This window comes from Corythoichthys intestinalis, unplaced genomic scaffold (genome assembly GCF_030265065.1).
Source record: "Corythoichthys intestinalis isolate RoL2023-P3 unplaced genomic scaffold, ASM3026506v1 HiC_scaffold_23, whole genome shotgun sequence".
NCBI lineage: Eukaryota > Metazoa > Chordata > Actinopteri > Syngnathiformes > Syngnathidae > Corythoichthys > Corythoichthys intestinalis.
In genome coordinates this window covers 4,460,597-4,486,273 of record NW_026651592.1, presented here as the reverse complement: position 1 = coordinate 4,486,273, position 25,677 = coordinate 4,460,597, and the positions used below count along the sequence as shown (strand labels likewise).

Here is a 25,677-nt window from a genome sequence, read left to right as displayed (position 1 = left end):
TCATAATACACATCCTGACATCACTACATTCCTTATGATAATTATAAATACCTGTACTAGTATATGACACATATTAATTTTCCCATTTATTATGAATGGCTTCCGATCGCAGGCAAAGAGAATCATTCAATCATCATTACAGCGCCAATTTGGCGCAGTAATGATTCTTTATTAGGGTATAAGTAGGATAAGGATGCCAAAAATCTGACAGACTTTACCAAAAAGGAACTCTTCAATACTAAACAGCTTGACAGCATTCTCTCTCTCTCTCTCTCTCTCTCTCTCTCTCTCTCTCCCTCTCTCTCTCTAAAAAAAAAAACAACCTTAGTTTCTGCGACAACAACTACGATATACCAATTTCAAGCATAATAATACTAGTAAATCTGGGAAATTTTTAGCAAATCGTCTCGAACAGGAGTGGGAACCTCTCGGTACCTCACGATACGATACGATTTGCAATACAAAACTTGCAATAACGATGATCTGACGATATAGCGATACAACGATTTTCGATACATTGGTCAGGAAATCATTCTAGGATATTCTGAAAAAACTAATAAACAGAAAAACAAGCTTCTGCTGCGAACTGGAATGAGTTTATCACTAGTAGACGTCCAATCCATTTGAACTGGGAGGGTGGCAGCGAATTAACAAACGGATTGAACGTCTATGGCCGTCAATAGCAGCCAATGCCAGGCAATGAGTAATTTTGGGCCATTTAAGGTCATTTACCTGTTGATTTTCATTTACTTCCTGTTGATTTGGGGGTATTTTATGGGTCACTTGCCGTTTGTTTTTGCGTTACATAATAGAAAGTGACCTGGGAATCACCCAAATGAATAGGCAGTGACTCAAACTCAACAGGAAATGACCTGTAAATGCCCTAAAATGAAAAGCAAGTGACCTGTAAATGCCCCGAAAATTGGACTAAATGACTGTCAATGCTCTGGTTTTGAATGAACGAACGTTCCCAGTCTAAATGTATTGGACGTAGAGCACCGTCAATGGCAGCCTTTTAATTTTTTTAATTGACACCTTTTTAAAACGACATCTCCATTCTTAACAGGAGCATATCGATAACCTTTTGGGATACAACGTTAGAGATGTCCCGATCCGATATTTGGATCGGACGCCGATATCGGCAAAAAAATGCGCATCGGTATCGGATCGGCCGACACAGAAAAATTCCGATCCAGACTTCCGATCCAGTTTTTTTTTTGAAAATCCGGTCCGGGTTTTCCAGCGCACTGATATACATAATCCATTCCAGTTTTTGCGTTGGTTTCCCTAAAATCCGGTCCGCATTTTACGGCACTCCTTCAACACACTACATTACCGTCTCCCAATTTACCGAGAGACTTTATCGGTAAAAATGTCAGCTGTGTGGGATCATTTCACCTTAAAGGACGACAAAAACGAAGAGGCAGAGTGCAACATATGCCACAATAAAGTCAAGCGTGGTGGTAAAGCTGTAAGAAGTTTTAATACAACCAACCTAATCAAGCATTTAGCGAAATACCACCCCAAACAATATAAGGAGTATGTTAAGAAAACCGAAGACAAAAAGAAAGGTCCTACGCAACTAACACTGGCAGAAACTTTTGCTATGCGTGACAAACTGGCACTCGACAGTCCCAAAGCAAAGAAGAATTCATTCTGGATGACGAGCCATTATCTCTCGTGAGTAAAGCCGCACCGTCCAACACTTTTATGCTGCATTCCAGAGAAGTGGGAAGTCGGATTTATCCCACTCGGATGGTACCAGTTCTGACCTCAAGCGTTCCAAGCAAATGTAAACAACAAAGATGGCTGATTGCGACGAGGTGTTTTTTATTTTGGCCATCCAAAGACATTTTGACCTCTTGCGAACCTGCCTTCCTATAAGCCAGGGGTGCTCAAAGTTTTTTGCTCCAAGATCTACTTTTAAATGAGACAACCTCCCTACCTTAAGAGAGGAGGGTGAACTAAAAAAAAGAAAAACATTTAAATGTACAGTTACAGTAATTATGCTTTGTGAGCAACGTATGAGGTTATGTTGCTCACAAAACACAAATAACTGTGTACATTTAAAAAAATATAAATAAAAAATGGACGGTAAATTATGTTTGCTGACATAACATAATTAACTATGTACATTTAAAAAAAAAAAAATTTTTTTTTTTTTTTTTTTTTTTTTTGATGCTGCGAGCTACCCACACTAGCGTTGCGATCGACTGGTCGATCGCGATCGACGTAATGCCCACCCCTGCTATAAGCGATCAAATAGTAGAGGAAAAACGACGGCTGCGTTATAGCCCACACTGCAAACTGCCTTTTTTTTAGTTACATCCTTTGCTGATCGTCAATATAAAAACATAGCACAACAAAGATAATTCACTGTATGAGAAAAAAATACATGGCGTCTCAAATAAACTTGATTTACTTCATTATTGTGTTATCATTAAATGCGTTTTCATGAGCGCCATTTTGTCCAGTGACGTCAGATTGAAACAACTTGGAAGTCGGGGTAGTTATTTTTTCTCCGACTTTGCGACTTGGACCTCCCAGTTCGAGTGGCGTTCCAATGATATTTTCCTAGTCGGAGGTCGGAAAAGTCCGACAGCAATAGAGCCGGGTAATCCCAATGCTCAACTAACGGCTTTAGCTCAACTCATGCCGCTGGATAAAAAACACAAGAATACCTGACTGCTGCCGACAGCCGCTTCAAACTACGTCAACGTCGTTTTTACTGGAGATAATAGATATCATATGTATATAGAACTAGATGCAAAACGACATACTCGACTGCGTTAGCAACATTGAAATATTGAAAACCAGATGCGTTAGTAAACAGCCGCCATCTTAAAGCAGAAGACTTCCCTAGTAGGCTGTTGTGAATCTTCCAAGCGAACCTAATTAACTTTTTATCTAAAGTAGCCCTAAATCGGCAAAATCTTGACTTCAATCTATCTTCTAAACCAGGGGTCGGCAACCTATGACACGCGTGTCAGCACTGACACGCGAAGAGTTAACCAGTGACACGCGAGGGCATGGCAAAAAAAAAAAAAAAATGCGTGTTATGTTTATTGTCGGTTGTATCTTTATCAGTTGCTGAAGCGCCCCATCTTGTGGCCGTTTTATTTATTGGTTCTAAAACAGTAGAAGAAAAATGCAAATAGGAAGTTCTTCAAATGTGATTCAATGTGTTACATGGCAGCTCCACTCTCACAACTTGAGTGGCATTTGTGTTCTTTAGAGCAACGTCTGTGAGTATTTTGTTGTCAAATTGAGAATTACACTCTTTATATTGTCTTTAGGTTGCATGTTTGAGGGGAAATGTGTTTGATATTTCTAATTAAGAACTACTGAATACAGGCTAATTGTGTTTGCATATATGGATGGCATTTTTGTTATTTGCAGCATTGTTGCTGATTGCATGTATTTTTTCATTGTTTTAGTTTCACAAAAAAGAAAAGAGACACATAAATGATTACTGAAAACATCCGGAGTGTGAACCTTTTCATGTTTAGCTGTTTGGATAGCGGAAGCGAGCCCATTTACAATGCGCCTTTTTTACCGGAAATTAAGGCATTTTCAGTTGCGCGCCCTGTTATTTAGGGGCTTTACGGGACCGCCCCTCTCACCCACTCTGCCTGTGGCGTTATATGCGAGCAATAATGGATTTTGAGCACACCTCCAGCTCTTCCCCAATTTCTCGACTCCTGCGCTTGTCGGATTTTTTTCTCTGCGCGTTTAATTCAGCCCACGCTACTAACATGTCACAAAGCCGACCAATCAGAGAGCTGGCGGAAGTACACTGTGTTACCAATTGCACTTTTTGATAATTGCAACTCTGCACCATAGTGTGAAGTGGACAGGCGATTAACGTGGCTTGTTGTGGTCGATTCGCCCGGTGCTTACTTCAGAGAGGTGGTGATGTGTATAAAAACACAGTGACACGTTGGATGGTATTTTGCTGGAGACTTTTATTAACAAAACTAAAACCAGCATGGGACACAGCCACTTTTCATGGCGCTCTTCGCACAACTCTCTCTCAACACCTTGCTCCCTGCCTCTCTTTTTCTTACGCTTAACTAGTAAGCTGGTCATACTGTAGGGGACAGCGGCCCCTTGGGGGTGCCGGTAACAACTGGTTGGCTGGTTACTTCCGCTTGCTCTGTGCATTATGCCTCGAGAGCGTTGTGTGTGTGTCGCACAACAAGTGTCAAATGCCACTACGAGACAAAACATGAAATTCATGGAAAACAGGGCCAGGGATCACATTAAGGTAGGCATCTTTTGTATTTGTTATATAAAATCTAAAATTGTGCGTAGAATTCACTGTTAGTGAACAAGACAAAGTAGTCGCCTGTTCTGACTTCGAAGGTTAAAACAGCCCGCTCTGTACTGTGAGAGACCTGCACTGAGAATCACGCTTGTTCCCCTTTTCTTGCTGGGTTGTGTGTGTGTGATATGTTTACATAAGATGATGCTCAAGTTTTGATATTTTCTACAATATACTTTTATTTTTAAATTATTTGATAAGATCCAGGCTAGTTATGTGTGATTTTCCACTTCGAAGACTTTGAAACGTCCCTCGGTTCGGGTTAGCATGTCGGCTAGCTGTCACTCCTTCTGGTCTGTTTACATTCTCCGAAGCCGGGGAAGGGAAATGACATATGTCCGATTTAGGTGTCATAAAATATCGTTCGGGAGGTGTGACAGTAAAGGTGAAGTCGACTGTTTTGACCATTATGGAGTAATTTTGCCATGTCGTCTTGAATAAATGGATTTTTATTATTTTATATTCCATTTAGCACCAGATTGTTATTTGTCATGACAATGCCATTTATTTAGCAGTTGGGGAAAATACTTGGATAAAAAGAATATCCTGTAAAAATATTGAAGTAAAGAGACAGAAACAATGACATTTTGACGCTCTCTTCGTCGCGTTTTCCTCATTGTGAATAGTTCCCCCTCGACGGGCTGACTGGTCCTTCTCAAGCCATTTATATAGCTTTTGGGGAAAATACTTGGATAAAAAGAATATCCTGTAAAAATATTGAAGTAAAGAGACAGAAACAATGACATTTTGCCGCTCTCTTCGTCGCGTTTTCCTCGTTCTGAACAATTCCCCCTCAATGGGCTGAATAGTAAAACCGATGAGCCCAGTCTACCGCTGACGTCATCCACCTGTTGGGGACGCTAAAGCCCTATAATGGTAGGCGTGGCTAACCGGCAGATTAAAAGACTAATTTCTCGTCATCTGCGCTTTGCTAAATTGTTGTATATAGTCAAATCGTCTCAAAAAATGTTTCTAATTCACATAATAATGCCATTTAGGACTTTTTTTCTGGTGTCATATGCTCTTTAAGAGGACACCTTTTCACCAATCTGCTGTTTTACAAGTGCAATCAGTCGATTGCAGTCAGGTGCTTCTCATTTCTGCTGAAACCTCATTGGTTAAACTATCTGTGCTGGGTCAGTTGGAACAAAGACCAGGACCCACTGCGGCCCTCGAGGACCGGTTTGCCCAACACAAACAGTCTCCCGACTAACCTGCAAGCATTGTTCCAAATAAGAGAATCCTCCTACGATCTGAGAGGAAACAGAATGTTTTCCTATCAGACCATTAGGACTACAATGAAATCGTTCTCGATTGTAAACACTGGGGCTCGTCGATGGAATACATGTGATGCAGCGCTAACGAATATAAATTCATTAAGTTACTTCAAAAAAATGTATAAACAAAATATAATAAAACAGTACATTGACCAAAATCCATCGTAACTGTAGAACGCACACACATCACAGAGAAGATGTTCTCACAGCAAAGGATGATTAAATGTCAGGGTCAGAGAATAAGACATAACACTTGCACTTAGGATATGCCCTTCAGCAAAATCACATTACTGTGCTGCAATGACTTTTGAACGAAATGTGTAAGACTATGACTGGACTGTTACACAATATGCTGTTTGTGCGTCCCGGGCTGATGGGGGACGGGTTTCGATAAGCATCTGCTTTTCCCGTCTTCCTTGTCTGTCTTCGTCTTTCCTTCGGGTAAAATTCCACACTCTGAAACTGTCAATGATTTTGATGATGATGACAATGACAATAAATTAATTAATTCATTCATTCATTCATATATTGTTTAACTTTAGTTCCTATGTGAATATTAGTTCCTACTTTTTTTGTTGTGGTAGGAGGGTTTGGTATTGAACACGGGGCCATGTTGTTTATTATTATAGCAGAGAAGACAGCAGTAAATCAACAAAGACAAGTCAACTGTGCCCCGATCTACCACTCAAGAGATCTAATGGACTCAAAAAGTGGGTTACGATTGCATATTAGTTTGAAAACCGACCCTATCCACCGTATTTTTACACGAGTGACTTCCGGGCTGCCCGATCCTAGCTACCGGTAGTATTGAAGCAGGAGGGTCGCGTTTCGCGTAAAATAATAAACTCTGCCGTTCTTTTCCCGTGCGTCGTGTTGAGCCGCTTCTGTGACACGTCTAACATGCGGCCGCACTGCGACTGGTGTGCATTGGCTGATTGACTTTAACGCCCACATGTCACTGCGTTCTCACGGCGGCCACGTTGTCGCGCCGTTGACGTTTCTGGGTTATACTGTCCTACCGTGTTGTTCCTCATGATAGTAGAGAAGACGGAGTAAATATAATCTACACAAAGAAACTGTAACCCGATTGACTCACAGCCTCGAAAAGTAAGGGTTACATTACGTCAGAAACTCGTTCGGTACGCCTCCGTTCCGAACCAAGCACCACGTACTGAAACAGTTCAATACAAATACATGTACCGTTACACCCTTACTCTCTACGTATTCTACGCTGAACTTTTGCCGTCATCTTTGGTGGACAGCCACTCCTTGGGAGAGAAGCAACAGTGCCAAAATCTCTCCATTTGTAGACAACTTCTCTGACTGTCGATTGATGAACATCCAGACTTTTAGAGATGGTTTTGTATCCTTTCCCAGCTTTATACAAATCAACAAACCTTAATAACAGGTCTTTGACAGCTTATTTGACTGAGCCATGATGCACATCAGACAATGCTTCTCATCAAGACATTTCTTACCTGGTGTGTGTTTTATAGTGGGCAGGGCAGCTTTAAACCATTCATCAGTGATTGGGCACACACCTTAAAATGTTTGGTAAAAATTGATTTCAATTACTCTTTAAGTCTCCTTAGCCAGAGGCTTGACTTACTTATTTTTCACCTTTCTGACATTATTTCCATGCTATCCTCATTAAAATATGAAAACCTATAAATGTTTGGGTGGTTTTAGTTAAAGCAGACACTGTATTCTCATCGTTGTGATTTTGACAAAGATCAGCTCACATTTGATGGTGATTTTATGCATAAATGTGAGAAATTCAAAAAGGTTGAGATACATTTTGATATCACTGTACCTTGAAAGCTTGGTGGAAAGGAATGGAAATTACGCCTTCACAATTAGCGCTGTGTAAATTTTCATCAATCTGGCACAATCCAGACATTTGAGTTCATAAACTATTCATTGAAAAAAATATAAAAATTGTGTCCCCAATCCAGAGGTTGCACTAAACTTTTTCGTTGTGTCATTTTGACTGACAGGGTCATAAAAATCCGTTCATAATCTATTTTTCCCGTCACTTAAATTTTTAAAATGATAATAATGACATATTCAATAGTATTTAGTTTTCATTCGTTTTTAATTAATATTCTGTCCGAACAAGCTTAACAGAGAATCCACACCGTGCCATCACACATCAAGCAGATGAATATGTAACTTTTTCGCTGCAGTGACAAAAACAGCTGACTGTGGCCCCAGTAGGTAGGCTACATATGGAACAATGAAATTAACAGTTCACCTGCTGTGGCCTGAACGCAGTCTCACACCTTCCTCCTGGTGCGCATGGACTTGAATTGCGTGCCCACTTGTGCATAATCAAATGTCTCAAGAAGAAACTTTTTTGAAAAAACTTCGGACATTCAGTTGCCTTGACATTTTTCCGAGTAAGGCCAACGACGTCATGCATCAAGAGAGACAATAGCTAATTAATATGCTCACTCGCCACCCTGTGGTCTGGGGTGTGAATTGCAACCTGTCAAAATGACAGATGGACTTCAGTTTTTTTCCGTCACCGTTTTACAAAACCGGTCAACGACGGAAAATATTCGGTTAAAGCGACCCCTGCCACAATCATTGATGAGTGGTTTAAAGCTGCCCTGCCTACTATAAAACACACACCTGGTAAGAAATGTCTTGATGAGAAAGAAGCATTGTCTGATGTGCATCATGGCTCAGTCAAATAAGCTGTCTGAAGACCTGCGATCAGTGATTGTTGATTTGTATAAAGCTAGGAAAGGATATAAAACCATCTCTAATAGTCTGGATGTTCATCAATCAACAGTCAGAGAAGTTGTCTACAACTGGAGAAAGTTTGGCATTGTTGCTTCTCTCCAAAGGAGTGGCCATCCAGCAAAGATGACGCCAAGAGTTCAGCGCAGCATACTCAGAGAGGTAAAAAAGAACCCTAGAGTGTCTGCTAAAGACTTACAGAAATCACTGGCACAGTCCAATACCTCTGTGCACACATTAACTATATGTAAAACTACGGCCAAGAATGGTGTTCATGGGAGGATTCCACGGAGGAAGCCACTGCTGTCTAAAAAAACATTGTTGCTTGTTTAATGTTCGCAGAGAGGCATTTGGACACTGCACAGAAGTTTTTGGCAAAATATTTTGTGGACTGATAAAACCAAATTTGAATTGTTGGGAGTAACACACAACGTCATTTGTGGAGGAGAAATTGAACAGCTCACCAAAATCGACACCTCATCCCCACTGTGAAGCATGGTGGAGGGAGCATCATGATTTGGGGCTGTTTTGCTGCCTCAGGGCCTGGACAACTTGTAATCATTAATGGAAGAATGAATTCAAAAGTTTATCAGGAGGTTTTGCGGGAAAACCTGAGGCTTTCTGTGAGACAGTTGAACCTAAAATGAGGATGGCTGCTGCAACAAGACAATGATCCAAAAAACAGAGGTAAATGAACTTCTGAATGGTTTCAGAAGAAAAAAAAAACAAGTTCTGGAGTGGCCAAGTCAAAGTCCAGACTTGAACCCTATAAATATGCTCTGGCATGACCTAAAGATAGCGATTCATGCCAGGCATCCCAAGAATCTGACTGAACTACAGCCGTTTTGTAGAGAAGAATGGGCCAAGATTAGTCCTGATCGATGACTGATCTGCAGCTACAGGAAGCATCTGGTTGCTGACAAGGGGAGGGGCACAAAATATTAAATGCGATGGTTCACTTGTTTAATTTTACCCCTTCTGTCATTGATTGCATACTATCCTCATTAAAATATGAAAACCTATAAATGTTTGGGTGGTTTTAGTTAAAGCAGACACTGTTTTTTCATCTGTGTGAGTTTGACAAAGATCAGATTACATTTGATAGGGATTTTATGCAGAAATGTGAGAAATTCCAAAAGGTTCAGATACTTTTTCATACCACTGTACTTGTGTGGCGATAATGGACCTGAAGGTTACGGAGGAATCAGAAAATTATGATAGCTCTGCTTCACTTGAAAATAACACTGTTTATGATCAAATCAATGGGTATGCCTGGTGGCCCACCAGGCACATACAGCACTGGGGGGAAATAGTGTACTTACAGTCAGGCAATTATACGTGAAGAAGTTGCTGATGCGCAGGCCTCCCTTGACCGGATCCGGCTTGGCCTCCATATCCGGAAAGAGCGGCGTGGCACCGGCGCCGAGCAAAAGTTCCGATGTAGCCTGGGGTCCGACGTATAAATTCTGAATGCTGAGGGCGGAGAGGCGCTGCAAGCTGTAACTGATCTGAAGATCAGAAAAACAATATGTCAGATCGGTTTTATTAAAAGTACAAAGATTACCGTACCTCAGTGTAAAGCAGGAAGCGGACCAAGCGCTCACTGAGCTTCTGCGTGGCCTTCTGAGACACTTCCTCGATGAGACTACGTCCCAGTTGGGCCTGCAGGAGGCGCTCCCACTCGGCTCGGAGGTTGAGTGCCGTGGACAGAGTCTTGAGGGCTTCCTCGGGCACTTTTATCTGTAGTTCCAACCAGCCGTCCACCACCAGATGGGAGCAGTCGGCATTGCTGTCTACTGAGTTGGCGACCAACAGCAGAGCCTGTTGACGCAGTGTGCACATGATTAGCAAGTTTAACTTTAACTCATTGGCTACCATTGACAGAGCTAGACGTTCAATTCATTTCAACTGGTAGAGAGCATTTGTTCTTCATTATGCAGCGGACCGTCATGATGCGAGCAACTCACCTTACGTGTTTTCATGATACGAACGTCGTCACGAGAGAAAGCGAGTCTCATTATGCTAACATATTTTCACTAAGGCTGTCATAATTATCGCGTTAACGCGCGGTAATTAATTTTTTAAATTAATCACGTTAAAATATTTGACGCAATTAACGCACATGCCCCGCTCAAACAGATTGAAATGACACCACAGTGCAATGTTACTTGTGTTTTTTGGAGTTTTGTCGCCCTCTGCTGGCGCTTGGGTGCGGCTGATTTTATGGGCTTAAGCACCCATGAGCATTGTGTAATTATTGACATCAACAATGGCGGGCTACTAGTTTATTTTTTGATTGAAAATTTAACAAATTTTATTAAAACGAAAACAATAAGAGGGGTTTTAATATAAAATTTCTATAACTTGTACTAACATTTATCTTTTAAGAACTACAAGTCTTTCTATCCATGGATCGCTTTAACAGAATGTTAATGCCATCTTGTTGATTTATTGTTATAATAAACAAATCCAGTACTTATGTACCGTATGTTGAAGGTATATATCCATCTTGTGTCTCATCTTTCCATTCCAACAATAATTTACAGAAAAATATGGCATATTTTATAGCTGGTTTGAATTGCGATCAATTACGATTAATTTATTTTTAAGCTGTAATTAACTCGATTAAAAATTTTAATCGTTTGACAGCCCTAATTTTCACCATACGAGCGACGCGCAAAATCCAGAAAAGCCTCTCTCTTGCTTGGCATACAGAAGTTCCTCGGCATTCCACCGGGTGGCATGCGTGCTCTCTTTCGCTTCGTCTCCCCAAGTGTCTCCGCGGGGCATACAAGCATCTCGCATCAAGAATGCCCCATTTGCCCACCTGCTACTCATTTTGTTTTCTCCTGTGATAAAATTTTGTCTCAAAGTGCATCCGAATCATTTGTGCTTACAAGTGAACATTAACCATGTCGCTTAGTTTATTTACACAAAAAATAAAGCTGATTTCCTTATTGATTGATTTAAATTTAGTTTTGTTCATGTTATGGTATCGTTTTGTTTTTGTTTTTTTTTAAATTATTACGGTGTATGTATGGCTGCCCGTTCTCTCTCTTCCTGCTCGGCTGGCTCGCACTTCAGTTACATCGCTATTACAACGCATTGACTCCAGCCATCATGGTAAGTGCTTGTATATAAATAACAGCTTTTATACTTTTCTTTTTCAAATTATTTAGCCGTAAAAATGATGCCCTGAATTATTATTTAGGGATCCGATGGGGTGTCATGGGAAGTGTTACACGAACTGGAATTCCAGTTATTTCTTAGAAAGGAAGAAATCAGTTCATGATACGAGCACATGCACGTTCCGAGCTTGGTCATGGAATGGATTGAGCTCACATCATGACGGTCCACTATATGTTTTTTACAGCTTATTAATTCACTGTACTTTCTTTATTTAAGTCGTTTATGATGACAGCGAGAACTAACCTGCAGTGCAGGAACACGCACACAGTTGGACAAATACGGCCTGTTAGTCTCCAGCAAAGTGACAAAGGCTAGGAGTTGATGTTTGCTGCTGTCTCGCCCTTTTTCCAAAAACACACACAAAAAAAGTTTGTTTTACACACATGCATGGCAGTTAGGAAGGTGAAAATGTGACTTTAACCACATCACAAAGAATTATGATCCCCCCCCCCCAGTTACACGTCCAATTCATTTTGACCAGGAGGGGCGAATTCCCTTTTATTCATTTGCTCCTTCCAGCGCTAACAGAAATTAGCATCAGTTTGCTTAACTCAGTACTTCTCAAATAGTGGGGCGCGCCCCCCCAGGGGGCGCAGAGCGATGCCAGGGGGGGGCGCATGTGACCTCGGGGAACATGTTTTTTTTTTTTTGCTTTTTTTTGCCGTACTGGAATAAAGTGTACTTGCACATCCACTCAGTAGGTGGCAGTGGCGCTCTCATTTTCAGAGTGCGCGCAGTATTTTTGAACTAAGGAAGAGCACTCAGCACACACAGACAACAGATATGAAGAGCAGTGTGCCTCCGCCGTTTTCGAAAGCCGTTTTCCGACCGGACTCACTCACGCAGCGACCCACTGTCTTGTCCGGTTCTCACGTCGCCGCCCGAGAAGTGCCATTTTCGGCTTGGGATCGTCACGACGACCGCCCTCACCTACGGTTCTACCTCGGCCGCCGTGAATGCGCTTTTTTCGTGCCGTTTGCCTTTTAGCTTTGACTTTTAATACAGTGGGTGATGATGAAAGACCACTGTTTACTGTGTCTAAAAATAATTATAGCAGACAGCCAGAAGCCAAATCAATTAAGACGCCACTTAAAGACATTAGACCCCAATCTCATTGTTAAGCCGCTTGATTTTTTTCTGTGAAAACGTGCCGAATATTGCCAACAATCGTCCTGCTTTGTCAAGTGTTATATCAGTAAGCCAGTGAGCATTGTTAGCATGCTCATTGCAAAATAACTCCACACCATTGCAAAGGAGGTAAATACTGTGAGCAGCAAAAATAAAAACTGTCCTGTCCAAGGACACTTTTTTTTTTCTTTTATTCAGATTTGTTTTTTCGGTCAAATTTTTTGGCACATTGTCCTCATGAGTGAATGTTCCTAATCAATTTTAATTTGTTATTATTTACTGATTTTATTACATTCTATTTTTCTGTATCAAATGGTCAAAAATGTACCTTGAGTGTATTTTTTAGTTTGGATGTGATTTTTTTTTTTTAATTCAGGCAAATTGATGCACATCAAGTCTTCTCTGTTACAAACAAAACAATGTTAGTAAAGTTATACTTTATTATAAGTTGATCTATGTTACTTTTTTTCTTTATTAGAAAAAAAAGGACACAATGTTAGGCAGATGCGTATTTATAATAGTAATTTTAGAGACAAATGATACTATTTACAGTGGCGGCAGAGAGTTTGGGGGGGCGCGAAACATTTACGTCTTCCTTGGGGGGGCGTGACAGAAAATAATTGAGAAGCACTGGCTTAACTGAACTCTCAAAAAAACAGTGGTGGGTAGAGCAGCCAAGCATTTTACTTAAGTAAGGCTAGGTTTATACTGTAGGTCTTAATGCACAATTCCTAAGATTTGTCATATCTGTCTTTTGGTGTGCCCGTTCAGACTGCCTTTGTCCATTGAGCCCGGTGAAGTATTATGCTTGCGCACTAAATCGCAGTCCGACACGCGCTGAAAAAACTGACCCACAAGCGCAGGAGCTTCAAAGCAAACGACTACACATGTTGGCTAGGAGTGGGAACCTCTTGGTACCTCACAATACGATACGATTTGCGATACAAAGCTCACGATAACGATGATCTGACGATATGGCGTTACAACAATTATCGATACATTGGTCCGGAAATCATTCTACTACAAAAAACTAACAGGAAAACAAGCTTCTAGTGTGAATTGGAATTAGGTTATCACTAGAGGTGTGCAAAATTTCCGATTCTTAGATTATTCACGATTCGGCCGTGGAAGATTCGAGAACGATTCACAAACAACCAAATTCCGATTATTGAAATATGCCAAGTAAAGCGGAAGTACAACACACTCAGCGCGCCGCACAGTCTTCGGGACAATGAAGAACCAAACGAGAGGAGCTAAACATCATGCTTCTCATTACCCGGCCCCTCGGGTAATGCCAATGCTCAACTCACGGCTCCAGCTCAACTCATGCCACGAGATACAAAAAACACAACAACATACCTGACTGCTGCCGAAAAGCTGCTACAAAGTACATCCACATAATGTTACGTTAGATATCATTTATATAGGAATAGATGCAATATAGCTTCGGCAGTGTTAGCAGCACATCTACAAAAAGCTAGATGCAAGCGTTAGTAACGGCCGCCATCTTAAAGCAGTACACTTCCCTGCAAGGCCGTTGTAGCGAACCTTTCAAGCAAACCTAATTAACTTTTTATCTAAAATACTCCTAAATCGGTGAAATGTTGACTTGAATCTATTTTTAAAATAGTTTTAAAACCTTCACATGTCGAAAGTACACAAAAGGGAAATTATGGAATACCGGGAGCAATTTTAACAACTTTAACGGTTGATTCACAACATTAAATTAATTGAATGTAGTTTAAAGCTGCTGATAAAGAATGGGGACTGGAGTTTTTTATTTACTGTTATTTTTTTATATTTTTTTACTGCTATATGTTAACTTGATACTGAAATAGTAGTTTGGTTTACCCTGAGAGTATTTTTGAACAATTTTGGAACTAATGTACAAAACATAAAAAAATAAAATAAAAAAATAAAAAAAATTTTAAAAAGGAGGGGGTTGCATCAATAATCGTTTTATAATCGAATCGGAGCCTCTGAATCGTAATCGTAATCGAATCGTTAGGTGCCCAAAGATTCCCAGCTCTAGTTATCACTAGTAGACGTTCAAACAATTTTACTGGGAGGGTGGCAGGGAATGAACGAATGAACGTCTATGGCTGTCAGTGGCAGTCAATGCCAGGCACTTAGGTAATTTTAGGCCATTTAAAGTCTCACTAGAACGGCACTAAACAAAAGTTACAGCATCATCACCTTTTCTAATGCAGATTCTTGACTCTTGACACCTTGTCCAATGCAGACTCTTGACAAGGTGATGATGCTGTAACTTTAGTTTGGTGCCGTTCCAGTGAGTTTTACAAAGATGATTGCCTGAAGAAGACATCAAAATTCCCTCAGTAAACATTGACACCTTTTTAAAACGATATCTCGATTCTTGGCAGGAGCATATCGATAACCTTTTGGGATACAAAGTATCACGATATATCACCATTTCGATATTTTGTCACACCCCTAATGCTGGCTGTACATTATTCCAGGGTTATCATGTTTTGATTTCCAAAATGAGGACACAAATAACAGACATTAATTAATCCCTGTTTAGTCCTAAATTAAAAGTTTATATGGATTGATAGAACACATGCATGCTAGGGCTGCAGCTATCGAATATTTTAGTAGTCGATTAATCGATGAACTAGTTAATTCGAATAATCGCGTAATAAGGAACATGAAAAATTCAAATACATGCGCTGAGCCTCAAACGGTATAATTTTTTTTAAAATGAGTATCTATGTACAAGAAAAAAACAATTGGCTAACTTGCATAGAAAAAGTTTGCTAGCTTAAATGCTATAAAATGCTGAAGTTTTTTTTACAATGCTGTTAAATTTTTCAGACACATATTCCCACAAAAAGCGGTTAAATATACCTATAAACTAAATTATGAATGAATTAAAAAAACATTAGCTCAAACAAAAACTTAGCTTACTTTGGTCTTACCAGGGGCTCATTTGTTCAGCCATGTGAAAAGAGGCAGAGCAGAGGGCAGTGTATCCACCCTAATCAACAAAACTGAATGGAAACACTTTCAAAATAAACCATTACAACACCACTTTAAACGAATACTCGAACAAACAAAATTTAATTTGAGTATTTTTTTTTCTCATCGAATACTCGAGTTAAATCGTTTAATCACTGCAGCACTAATAATGCATGCACAGTGCTTGTGTGGTCGGTTTGCCCCGACTCGGCTATATAAGCAATACTAAAATATTGCTTATTTGGCGCATAGAAAGATAAGCGAGCATTATCAGGCTTATCCTTTTCTTCATTTTATTTTTATGACTGTTGTTAAGCCTGCCTCCAGCGTAAAAGCTGTTCAAGCTAGGCGCTAACACTAACGTACAGCTACATCGCTGCCGTCATTCTTGCCGCTCTCGCTCTTTGCTGATGTCATAACTTAACGCACGTAACAACACGTCACCTTTGCTCATTAGTATTCATGACGTTAGCAACTGTCGCTGGGGGGGGGAGGGGTCAAGCTTGCGTTTATCCCTGGTGCTAGATGCATGTAAATAGTGAACGAACGAGATGTTTACTGACATTGGTTTTGTGGCAAAAACAATAGCAACAGCTTCAAAATAAACAAATTGATATAGTGAATATGGCCTCTACACTCCGGCCCCTAATCATGCAGACTTTTGACTTTGTTTTGAAGATACAGTGCCCTCCATAATTATTGGATTTATAATAATTATTTGTTTTTTAGCTTCTAACATTTTTTTTTCTTCTAAATAATATGGGACCTTAATGGAAAAAGAGAGAAATCCAACCTTCAATACGAGTGCATGTATTCAGTGGGGGAAAAAATCCCACATAAATAAATAATTATTTGACATCAAATAATGTGTGTCACAATTATTAGCACCCCTGGTGTTAATACTTTGTACAACCCCCTTTTGCCAACAAAACAGCACCTAATCTTCTCCTATAATGTTTCACAAGATGGGAAAAGACAGAAAGAGGGATCTTCAGCCATTGCTCTTTGCAAAATCTCTCTAAATCATCCAGAGACCTGGGTCCTCTCCTCTGTACTCTCCTCTTCAGCTCACCCCACAGGTTTTCAATGGGGTTGAGGTCTGGGGACTGAGATGGCCATGGGAGGAGCTTGATTTTGTGTCTGGTGAACCATTTCTGTGTAGATTTGGCCATATGTTTTGGGTCATTGTCTTGCTGAAAGACCCAGTGACGACCCAGTGATCTTCAGCTTTCGGGCAGAGGGCAACAGATTTTGATTTAAAATGTGCTGGTATTTCAAATAATTCATGATGCCATGCACCCTAACAAGGGTCCCAGGGCCTTTGAAAGCGAAACAGGCCCACAGCATCACTGACCCACCCCAATACTTCACAGTGGGTATGAGGTGCTTTTCAGCATGCGCATCTTTCGTGGCACGCCAGACCCACTTAGAGTGTTTGTTGCCAAAAAGCTCAATCTTGGTCTCACCTGACCAAAGCACACGGTCCCAGTTGAAGCCCCAATACCGCTTGGCGAACTCCAGACGTTTGCGTTTATGATTGTGAGTGAGGGAAGGTTTTCTCCATGCATGCCTCCCAAACAGCTTGTTGGCGTGTAGACAGCACCTCATACCCACTGTGAAGTATGGGGGTGGGTCAGTGATGCTGTGGGGCTGTTTCGCTTCCAGAGGAGAGTACAGAGGAGAGGACCCAGGTCTCTGGATGATTTAGAGAGATTCTGCAAAGACGAATGGCTGAAGATCCCTCTTTCTGTCTTTTCCAATCTTGTGAAACATTATAGGAGAAGATTAGGTGCTGTTTTGTTGGCAAAAGGGGGTTGTACAAAGTATTAACACCAGGGGTGCTAATAATTGTGACACAAATTATTTGATGTCAAATAATTATTTCTTTATGTGGGATTTTTTCCCCCACTTAATAAATGCACTCGTATTGAAGGTTGGATTTCTCTCTCTTTTTTTCCCATTAAGGTCCCATATTATTTAGAAAAAAAACTCATACAACTCAAACACATAATTATTATAAATCCAATAATTATGGAGGGCACTGTAGAACTGAAGCAGCGTCTCCAAGCTTGAGAGAATCTTGGACTCTGGCTCCTTCCTCTTTGTCTGTAATGCTTTAATTGAGTCCATATGACATCTGTCCTCATACGGTTGCCCAATGTCGCAAAGCCAACCTTTCACCTTCTTGATTAATCCAAAATAAATTTCTCTTTTTTTCTCAATGATTCCGTAAAGCAGCTTGATCAGGAGGAATATTTAATTTCAGTAGTGAGTCATGATTTTCACGGGCATCCTTTAAGCACTTCATCATAATGTCAAACTGCGTTTGCACTTCAGAAGCATTCTCAACTGCGTCCATTAGCACTTTGAGATTTTCCATTGAAGCAGTCCTTTTTATATGCTTTGGAGCGTGTTCATTTGCATTTTAGAACCCTCATACATTTTGTGTATTTTCCTTTTTATACACAATTAGCATGAAAAATGTACCATCAATGAACTTAGGATGACATTTCATATAACCGCAAAGCAAATGCAATGGAAAAAAGCACAGTGAATGAAACAAACAACACTTATATGCATTAAATAATCGCCCAGCAACAAACACAAATAATGAACCACTCAACAATCAAGAATGAATACAACTCCAATAACAACTCCATTAGCTGTCATTAAAGCAGTCAGTTCGCGTTCCGCGCCTAAATGTCCAGGTACACAAAGCAACGTAGAATGTCAAATCAAATGGGCGCAGCACCACACGTCAAAGTAAACTCCAATAATTGTAAGCCGTTTCCCTGTACAGCTATATTTAATGTCGTTGTACATTTCCCCGTCTTGACACTTTGTTGCCAGTGTTACGCTGATGGTTGGTGGGTTTTACGTCCGCGAATCCTCCTTCAAACAATTGTGAGGTCAGCAATGTGAATCCCCCTCCGAACAATTGTGATTTCAGGGAAATGGTGCTTTTTGCTGATGACACTAATATATTTTGCTCAGGTAGCAACCTAAACAGATTGGCCAACAAGTGAATGAGGAATTAGGCAAGCTACAAGAACGGTTCAATGCCAACAAATTGTCACTAAAACTTAGTAAAACTAAATATATGCTATTTGGCAAAAAAGGACTGAAAGAACATCTAGATATTCAAGTAAATCAGGTGGCTATTGAACGTGTTAGAGAACACAAGTTATTAGGTGTAATACTTGATGCTTCATTAACATGGAATGCACATATAAGACAACTGAAAAATTTATAGTGCACTGTTAACCCTATTTGACTTACTGCGTTGAAATTTGGGGAAACACCTACAAATGCCGATTACACCCTCTGTTGGTCATCCAGAAAAAAGCAATACGGACTATTTATAAGCCAAAATACAGAGCACATACACACGAGTTATTTATCAAATCCAATTTATTGAAGTTGTATGATTTAATAAATTTCAAAACGGGACAGATGATGCACAAAGCCTCAACTAATACCCTTTCGTATGACCTACAAAGTCGTTTCCAGGCTAGGGAAAAGAAATACGATTTGAGGGGAGAAAATGTGTTTAAACTTAACTATGCTAGAAAAACACTAAAATCATTTTCGGCCCCTTACTCTGGTGTACATTTTTGGAATGAATTAGATTCTACAGTGACTAGTTCAGGGTCATTTGCTGTTTTTAAGAGGAGGTATAAACAAATTTTATTAAATGATTGTGTTGCTGAGTCAAGCTAACTCTAGGTCATAATATGAATTGTACAATAAGTTTTAATGGGTCTTTCCTTAATCTTAGAGGTTCACAGGATGTGGTTTTTACTTAATGTACTGGCATTTTAGCAAACTCCAATAACGCCAATAGTGAGTACTAGAGATGTCCCGATCGATCGGGCCTTTTCAAAGTATCGGAATCGGCAAAAAAATATCGGCCATGCCTTTTTTTAATTTTTTTTTTTTTTTTTATTAAATCGTTTTCTAATTGTATTTAACGTTACAGAAATAATATGTTACACTTATCCAGAGTCTTTAGGCTTAAGGTGGGGTTATCAAATTTATCCCAATAACGGCGGTAATTAATTTTTAAAAAAATGTATCATGTTAAAATATTTAACGCAATTAATGCATGCGCTGCACGACCCACTCACGCATTGTCGCGCTCAATCTGTATTGGCCCCGTTTTGCCTATATAGAGAGCTAAAAGGCTGTGTTAAATGAGTAGCGTGAATATTGGCAGCCGTTGGAGCCTGATTTTAATTGGCTAAAGCCTTACAATCCCTCTCCCTACGATTAGAAATATCATGGGAAGCAATGTGGGGAAGCAAGGTAGCAATTAGGGCTGAGCGATATGGCCTTAAGTACGTATCACGATAAATTGAGCAGATTTACCTCGATAATGATAAATGACGATAAATTCACCCAAGCAGACTGTTATATAATTTGAAAATTTGAATCAATGCATGGAATACAAATTAACCGTTTGTCGTTAAATTTATTTAACCAGCTTTCAATTTAACAATTGCACATGCAGTCTAAACATTAAGTATAAAAAAAAAATCTTGTAAACAATAAGAATTCTAGTGTGAACATTTATAACAGCTTGTATGACTTGAAAAATGTACAACATTATAAAAATCAATATGACGACTGTGCAAACATGTCATTCTAACACAAATGACTTGCAGCTTTAACAGTACACTTCAGACAACTTATTGGTAATGGCTGCTGTGACATAATTATTCAACACAAGTGTTTACGTTAGGGTGACCAAACGTCCTTTTGCCCAGACAAGTCCTACTTTCACGTAGTGTCCTCGTGGTCTGGGCGGGTTTTATAAATTCATAAAAATGTCCGGTTTTTATGATTTTTCACGGGACGAATTTGAAGAGAATCCCTCCGACCGCTGGGTGGCAGCAGTTGACATGGCTCCTACGAGAATGGAAGGAAGTAGTAGTTCTTCTTGTTTTTGTTGGCAGTTTACCCCTATCATGAGGCATTACCACCATCTACTGGGTTGACGATTTGGCCACAATGCCTGAAGTTTTTTTTTTTTTTTTAATGATAAATACATATATAATGGCAACTGTTGACTTCTGTCAGAGCTTTGACTGTAAAATCCCGTTTGGTGTCGCATCGGCGCGCTGCCGATGATTGTAAACTTTTATAGCAAAGTTTGATTTTTGCCTCAGCTAGCTATCAGTAAGCTAAACCGCTCTAGGCATTATGGGAAACGTAGTTTTGAACTGCTACATTTGGAAACATGCTGATTGAATAGTTTGTCAGTTTAATTCGGTTTTTGTTTGTGTGCAATATAGAACATTGAATGAGAACATCAATTGAATGGGAATAACAATTTGTCAAGGACAATTGTCGTGATAGTAATTTATAAAAATGTTTAGTTGGCATGTAGCCTACTGTGTGTATGTGTATTGACTGGACTACATTTCCATGGGTCTGCATTTTATATATATACATATTATATATATATATATATATATATATATATATATATATATATACATGTTATATATATATATATATATATATATACATATTATATATATATATATATATATATATATATATATATATATATATATATATATACATATATATATATACATATATATATATATATATATTTTTTTTTTAAAGTCTTTTTTTTTTTTTTTTTTCCCAAACTGCATTTTTCCATCCAGAGTGAGGGGGCACACTTTAAATATAGCAAACATTACAGCTATGATAAAGAAAGCTCAGCAGCATCTGCACTTCCTGCGAGTCCTCAGGAAGAACTAGCTGGATAGGACCCTGCCGCTGGCCTTCTACCACTCATCCATTGAGAGCCTGCTAACATACTGCATTTCCACCTGGTACAGGAGCTGCACTGCTGCAGACAGGGAGAGGCTTCAGAGGACAGTCAAGACGGCGCAGAGGATCATTGGCTGTCCTCTCCCCACCTTGATGGACATATACTCCTCTCGATGCCTCAGCAGAGCTCTAAACATCCTGAAGGATAGCTCACATCCTGGTTCCCGGTTGTTTGAACTGCTCCCCTCTGGGAGACGCTATAGGTGTTTAAAAGCAAGAACAAACAGACTGAGGAACGGTTTCTTTGCTAAAGCCATCTCCACCCTAAACAGCCATATGTAACACCACATCCCCCAATGTCCAATATTCATTACATGCAATATACAATGTGCAATACTTACTAAGTGCAATATTTAATGTCTGTCAACTTCTGCTACTTAATTTCTATTCACACATATTCTATGTGCAATACTTATTTACATGAAATATTAATGTGCAATATTCAATGCCCTCACTCTCAACTGATGCTACCTCACTTCAATTATTTGCACTGCCTGAACATAGGACTACCTCATACATATTTTACATTTATTTTAGGGCTGTCAAACGATTAAAATTTTTAATCGAGTTAATTACAGCTTAAAAATTCATTAATCGTAATTAATCACAATTCAAACCATCTATAAAATATGCCATATTTTTCTGTAAATTATTGTTGGAATGGAAAGATAAGACACAAGACGGATATATACATTCAACATACGGTACATAAGTACTGTATTTGTTTATTATAACAATAAATCAACAAGATGGCATTAACATTATTAATATTCTGTTAAAGCGATCCATGGATAGAAAGACTTGTAGTTCTTAAAAGATAAATGTTAGTACAAGTTATAGAAATTTTATATTAAAACCCCTCTTAATGTTTTCGTTTTAATAAAATTAGTAACATTTTCAATCAAAAAATAAACTAGTAGCTCGCTATTATTTATGTCAATAATTACACAATGCTCATGTGGTGCTGAAACCCATAAAATCAGTCGCACCGAAGCGCCAGCAGAGGGCGACAAAACACCGAAAACCACAAGTAACAAGTGGACATTACACTGTGCTGTCATTTTAACCTGTTTGAGCGGGGCATGTGCGTTAAATGTGTCAAATATTTTAAAGTGATTAATTTTAAAAAAGAATTACCGCCCGTTAACGCGATAATTTTGACAGCCCTTATTTATTTATATTTTATACTTTTATTCTTGCAAGCCACTTTCGAGATTTTACTTGTCCTGCACTGTAAAGGGAGATGCTCCACAATTTCACTGTACAACTGTATAATGACAATACGGGGCTACAGAGCTCAAGTGATTCTAATTGAATCTGATTTAAGACACGCATAAATATAGACACATGTCACATGAATACTAATTAGTCTATGAATCACGCATGTCTTCACTTAGCACTTTCTTCTACTGGCGCTTATATACACTACCTTCTTTTCCCACCAACGCATTCTATTTTTTCTTCCTATTTCACTATGCAACCCCCCTCACTAATTACACACTGGAAAGCGTTGACGTTTTGTACTGTTGTTACCCAAGTATTCACACTAGCTGATAATATCTTAAAGCCATGTGAAATGTTTTCAATGGTTTCCAAAAAAATGCATTCAATCATTCTGAAATTAATTTTGCTACAAATTGATATAGATTGCATTGAACATGATCTGTTGATGACATCCATGACAGTCCATCATAATCCACATCCTGACATCGCTATATTCCTTATGATAATTATAAATACCTGTACTAGTATATGACACATATTAATTTTGTCTCATTTATTATGAATGGCTTCCGATCGCAGGCAAAGAGAATCATTCAATCATCATTACAGCGCCAATTTGGCGCAGTAATGATTCTTTATTAGGGTATAAGTAGGATAAGGATGCCAAAAATCTGACAGACTTTACCAAAAAGGAACTCTTCAATACCAAACAGCTTGACAGCATTCTCTCTCTCTCTCTCTCTCTCTCTCTCTCTCAAAAAAAAAAAACCCCAACAACCTCAGTTTCTGCGAAAACAACTACGATGTACCAATTTCGAGCATAATAATACCAGTAAATCTGGGACATTTTTAGCAAATCGTCTCGAATAGGAGTGGGAACCTCTCGGTACCTCACGATACGATACGATTTGCAATACAAAGCTTGCAATAACGATGATCTGGCGATATAGCGATACAACGATTTTCGATACATTGGTCAGGAAATCATTCTAGGATATTCTGAAAAAAACTAATAAACAGACAAACAAGCTTCTGCTGCGAACTGGAATGAGTTTATCACTAGTAGACGTCCAATCCATTTGAACTGGGAGGGTGGCAGCGAATTAACAAACGGATTGAGCGTCTATGGCCGTCAGTAGCAGCCAATGCCAGGAAATGAGTAATTTTGGGCCATTTAAGGTCATTTACCTGTTGATTTTCATTTACTTCCTGTTGATTTGGGGGTATTTTATGGGTCACTTGCCTTTTGTTTTTGCGTTACATAATAGAAAGTGACCTGGGAATCATCCAAATGAATAGGCAGTGACTCAAACTCAACAGGAAATGACCTGTAAATGCCCTAAAATGAAAAGCAAGTGACCTGTAAATGCCCCGAAAATTGGACCAAATGACTGTGAATGCTCTGGTTTTGAATGAATGAACGTTCCCAGTCTAAATGTATTGGACGTCGAGCACCGTCAATGGCAGCCTTTTTATTTTTTTAACTGACACCTTTTTAAAACGACATCTCCATTCTTAACAGGAGCATATCGATAACCTTTTGGGATACAAAGTTAGAGATGTCCCGATCCGATATTTGGATCGGATCGGACGCCGATATGGGCAAAAAAATGCGCATCGGTATCGGACCGGCCGACACGGAAAAATTCCGATCCAGACTTCTGATCCAGTTTTTTTTTTGGAAAATCCAGTCCGGGTTTTCCAGCGCACTGATATACATAATCCATTTCCAGTTTTTGCATCGGTTTCCCTAAAATCCAGTCCGCATTTTACGGCACTCCTTCAACACACTACATTACCGTCTCCCAATTTACCGAGAGACTTTATCGGTAAAAATGTCAGCTGTGTGGGATCATTTCACCTTAAAGGACGACAAAAACGAAGAGGCAGAGTGCAACATATGCCACAATAAAGTCAAGCGTGGTGGTAAAGCTGTAAGAAGTTTTAATACAACCAACCTAATCAAGCATTTAGCGAAATACCACCACAAACAATATAAGGAGTATGTTAAGAAAACCGAAGACAAAAAGAAAGGTCCTACGCAACTAACACTGGCAGAAACTTTTGCTTTGTGTGACAAACTGGCACTCGACAGTCCCAAAGCAAAGAAGAATTCATTCTGGATGACGAGCCATTATCTCTCGTGAGTCAAGACGCACCATCCAACACTTTTATGCTGCATTCCAGAGAAGTGGGAAGTCGGATTTATCCCACTCGGATGGTACCAGTTCCGACCTCAAGCGTTCCAAGCAAATGTAAACAACAAAGATGGCTGATCGCGACGAGGTGTTTTTTTATTTTGGCCATCCAAAGACATTTTGACCTCCAGCGAACCTGTCTTCCTATAGGCGATCAAACAGTAGAGGAAAAACGACGGCTGCATTATAGCCCAAACTGTAAACTGCCTTTTTTTTAGTTACATCCTTTGCTGATCGTCAATATAAAAACATAGCACAACAAAGATAATTCACTGTATGAGAAAAAAATACATGGCGTCTCAAATAAACTTGATTTACTTCATTATTGTGTTATCATTAAATGTGTTTTCATGAGCGCCATTTTGTCCAGTGACGTCAGATTGAAACAACTTGGAAGTCGGGGTGGTTATTTTTTCTCCGACTTTGCGACTTGGACCTCCCAGTTCGAGTGGCGTTCCAATGATATTTTCCTAGTCGGAGGTCGGAAAAGTCTGACAGCAATAGACCCGGGTAATCTCAATGCTCAACTAACTGCTTTAGCTCAACTCATGCCGCTGGATAAAAAACAAGAATACCTGACTGCTGCTGACAGCCGCTTCAAACTACGTCAACGTCGTTTTACTGGAGATAATAGATATCAAATGTATATAGAACTAGATGCAAAACGACAGACTCGACTGCGTTAGCAACATTGAAATATTGAAAACCAGATGCGTTAATAAACAGCCGCCATCTTAAAGCAGAAGACTTCCCTAGTAGGCTGTTG

General features: G+C 39.5%; 1 protein-coding gene across 2 annotated transcripts in view; it reads right to left on the bottom strand.

The window, feature by feature from the left end:
• LOC130911156 (probable ATP-dependent RNA helicase DHX34) overlaps nt 1-25,677 on the bottom strand; it is a 69,531-nt gene that overhangs the window by 9,316 nt on the left and 34,538 nt on the right. For both annotated transcript variants that reach the window (XR_009061982.1, XM_057828925.1), the window contains exons 11-13: nt 11,779-11,876; nt 9,916-10,167; nt 9,669-9,854 (exon numbers count right to left, since the gene is read on the bottom strand). Coding sequence is in view for 1 of the 2 variants with exons in the window: in XM_057828925.1 (XP_057684908.1) it covers nt 9,669-9,854; nt 9,916-10,167; nt 11,779-11,876 (536 nt within the window). In the remaining variant the exon portion in view is untranslated. The remainder of the gene's footprint in view (nt 1-9,668; nt 9,855-9,915; nt 10,168-11,778; nt 11,877-25,677) is intronic.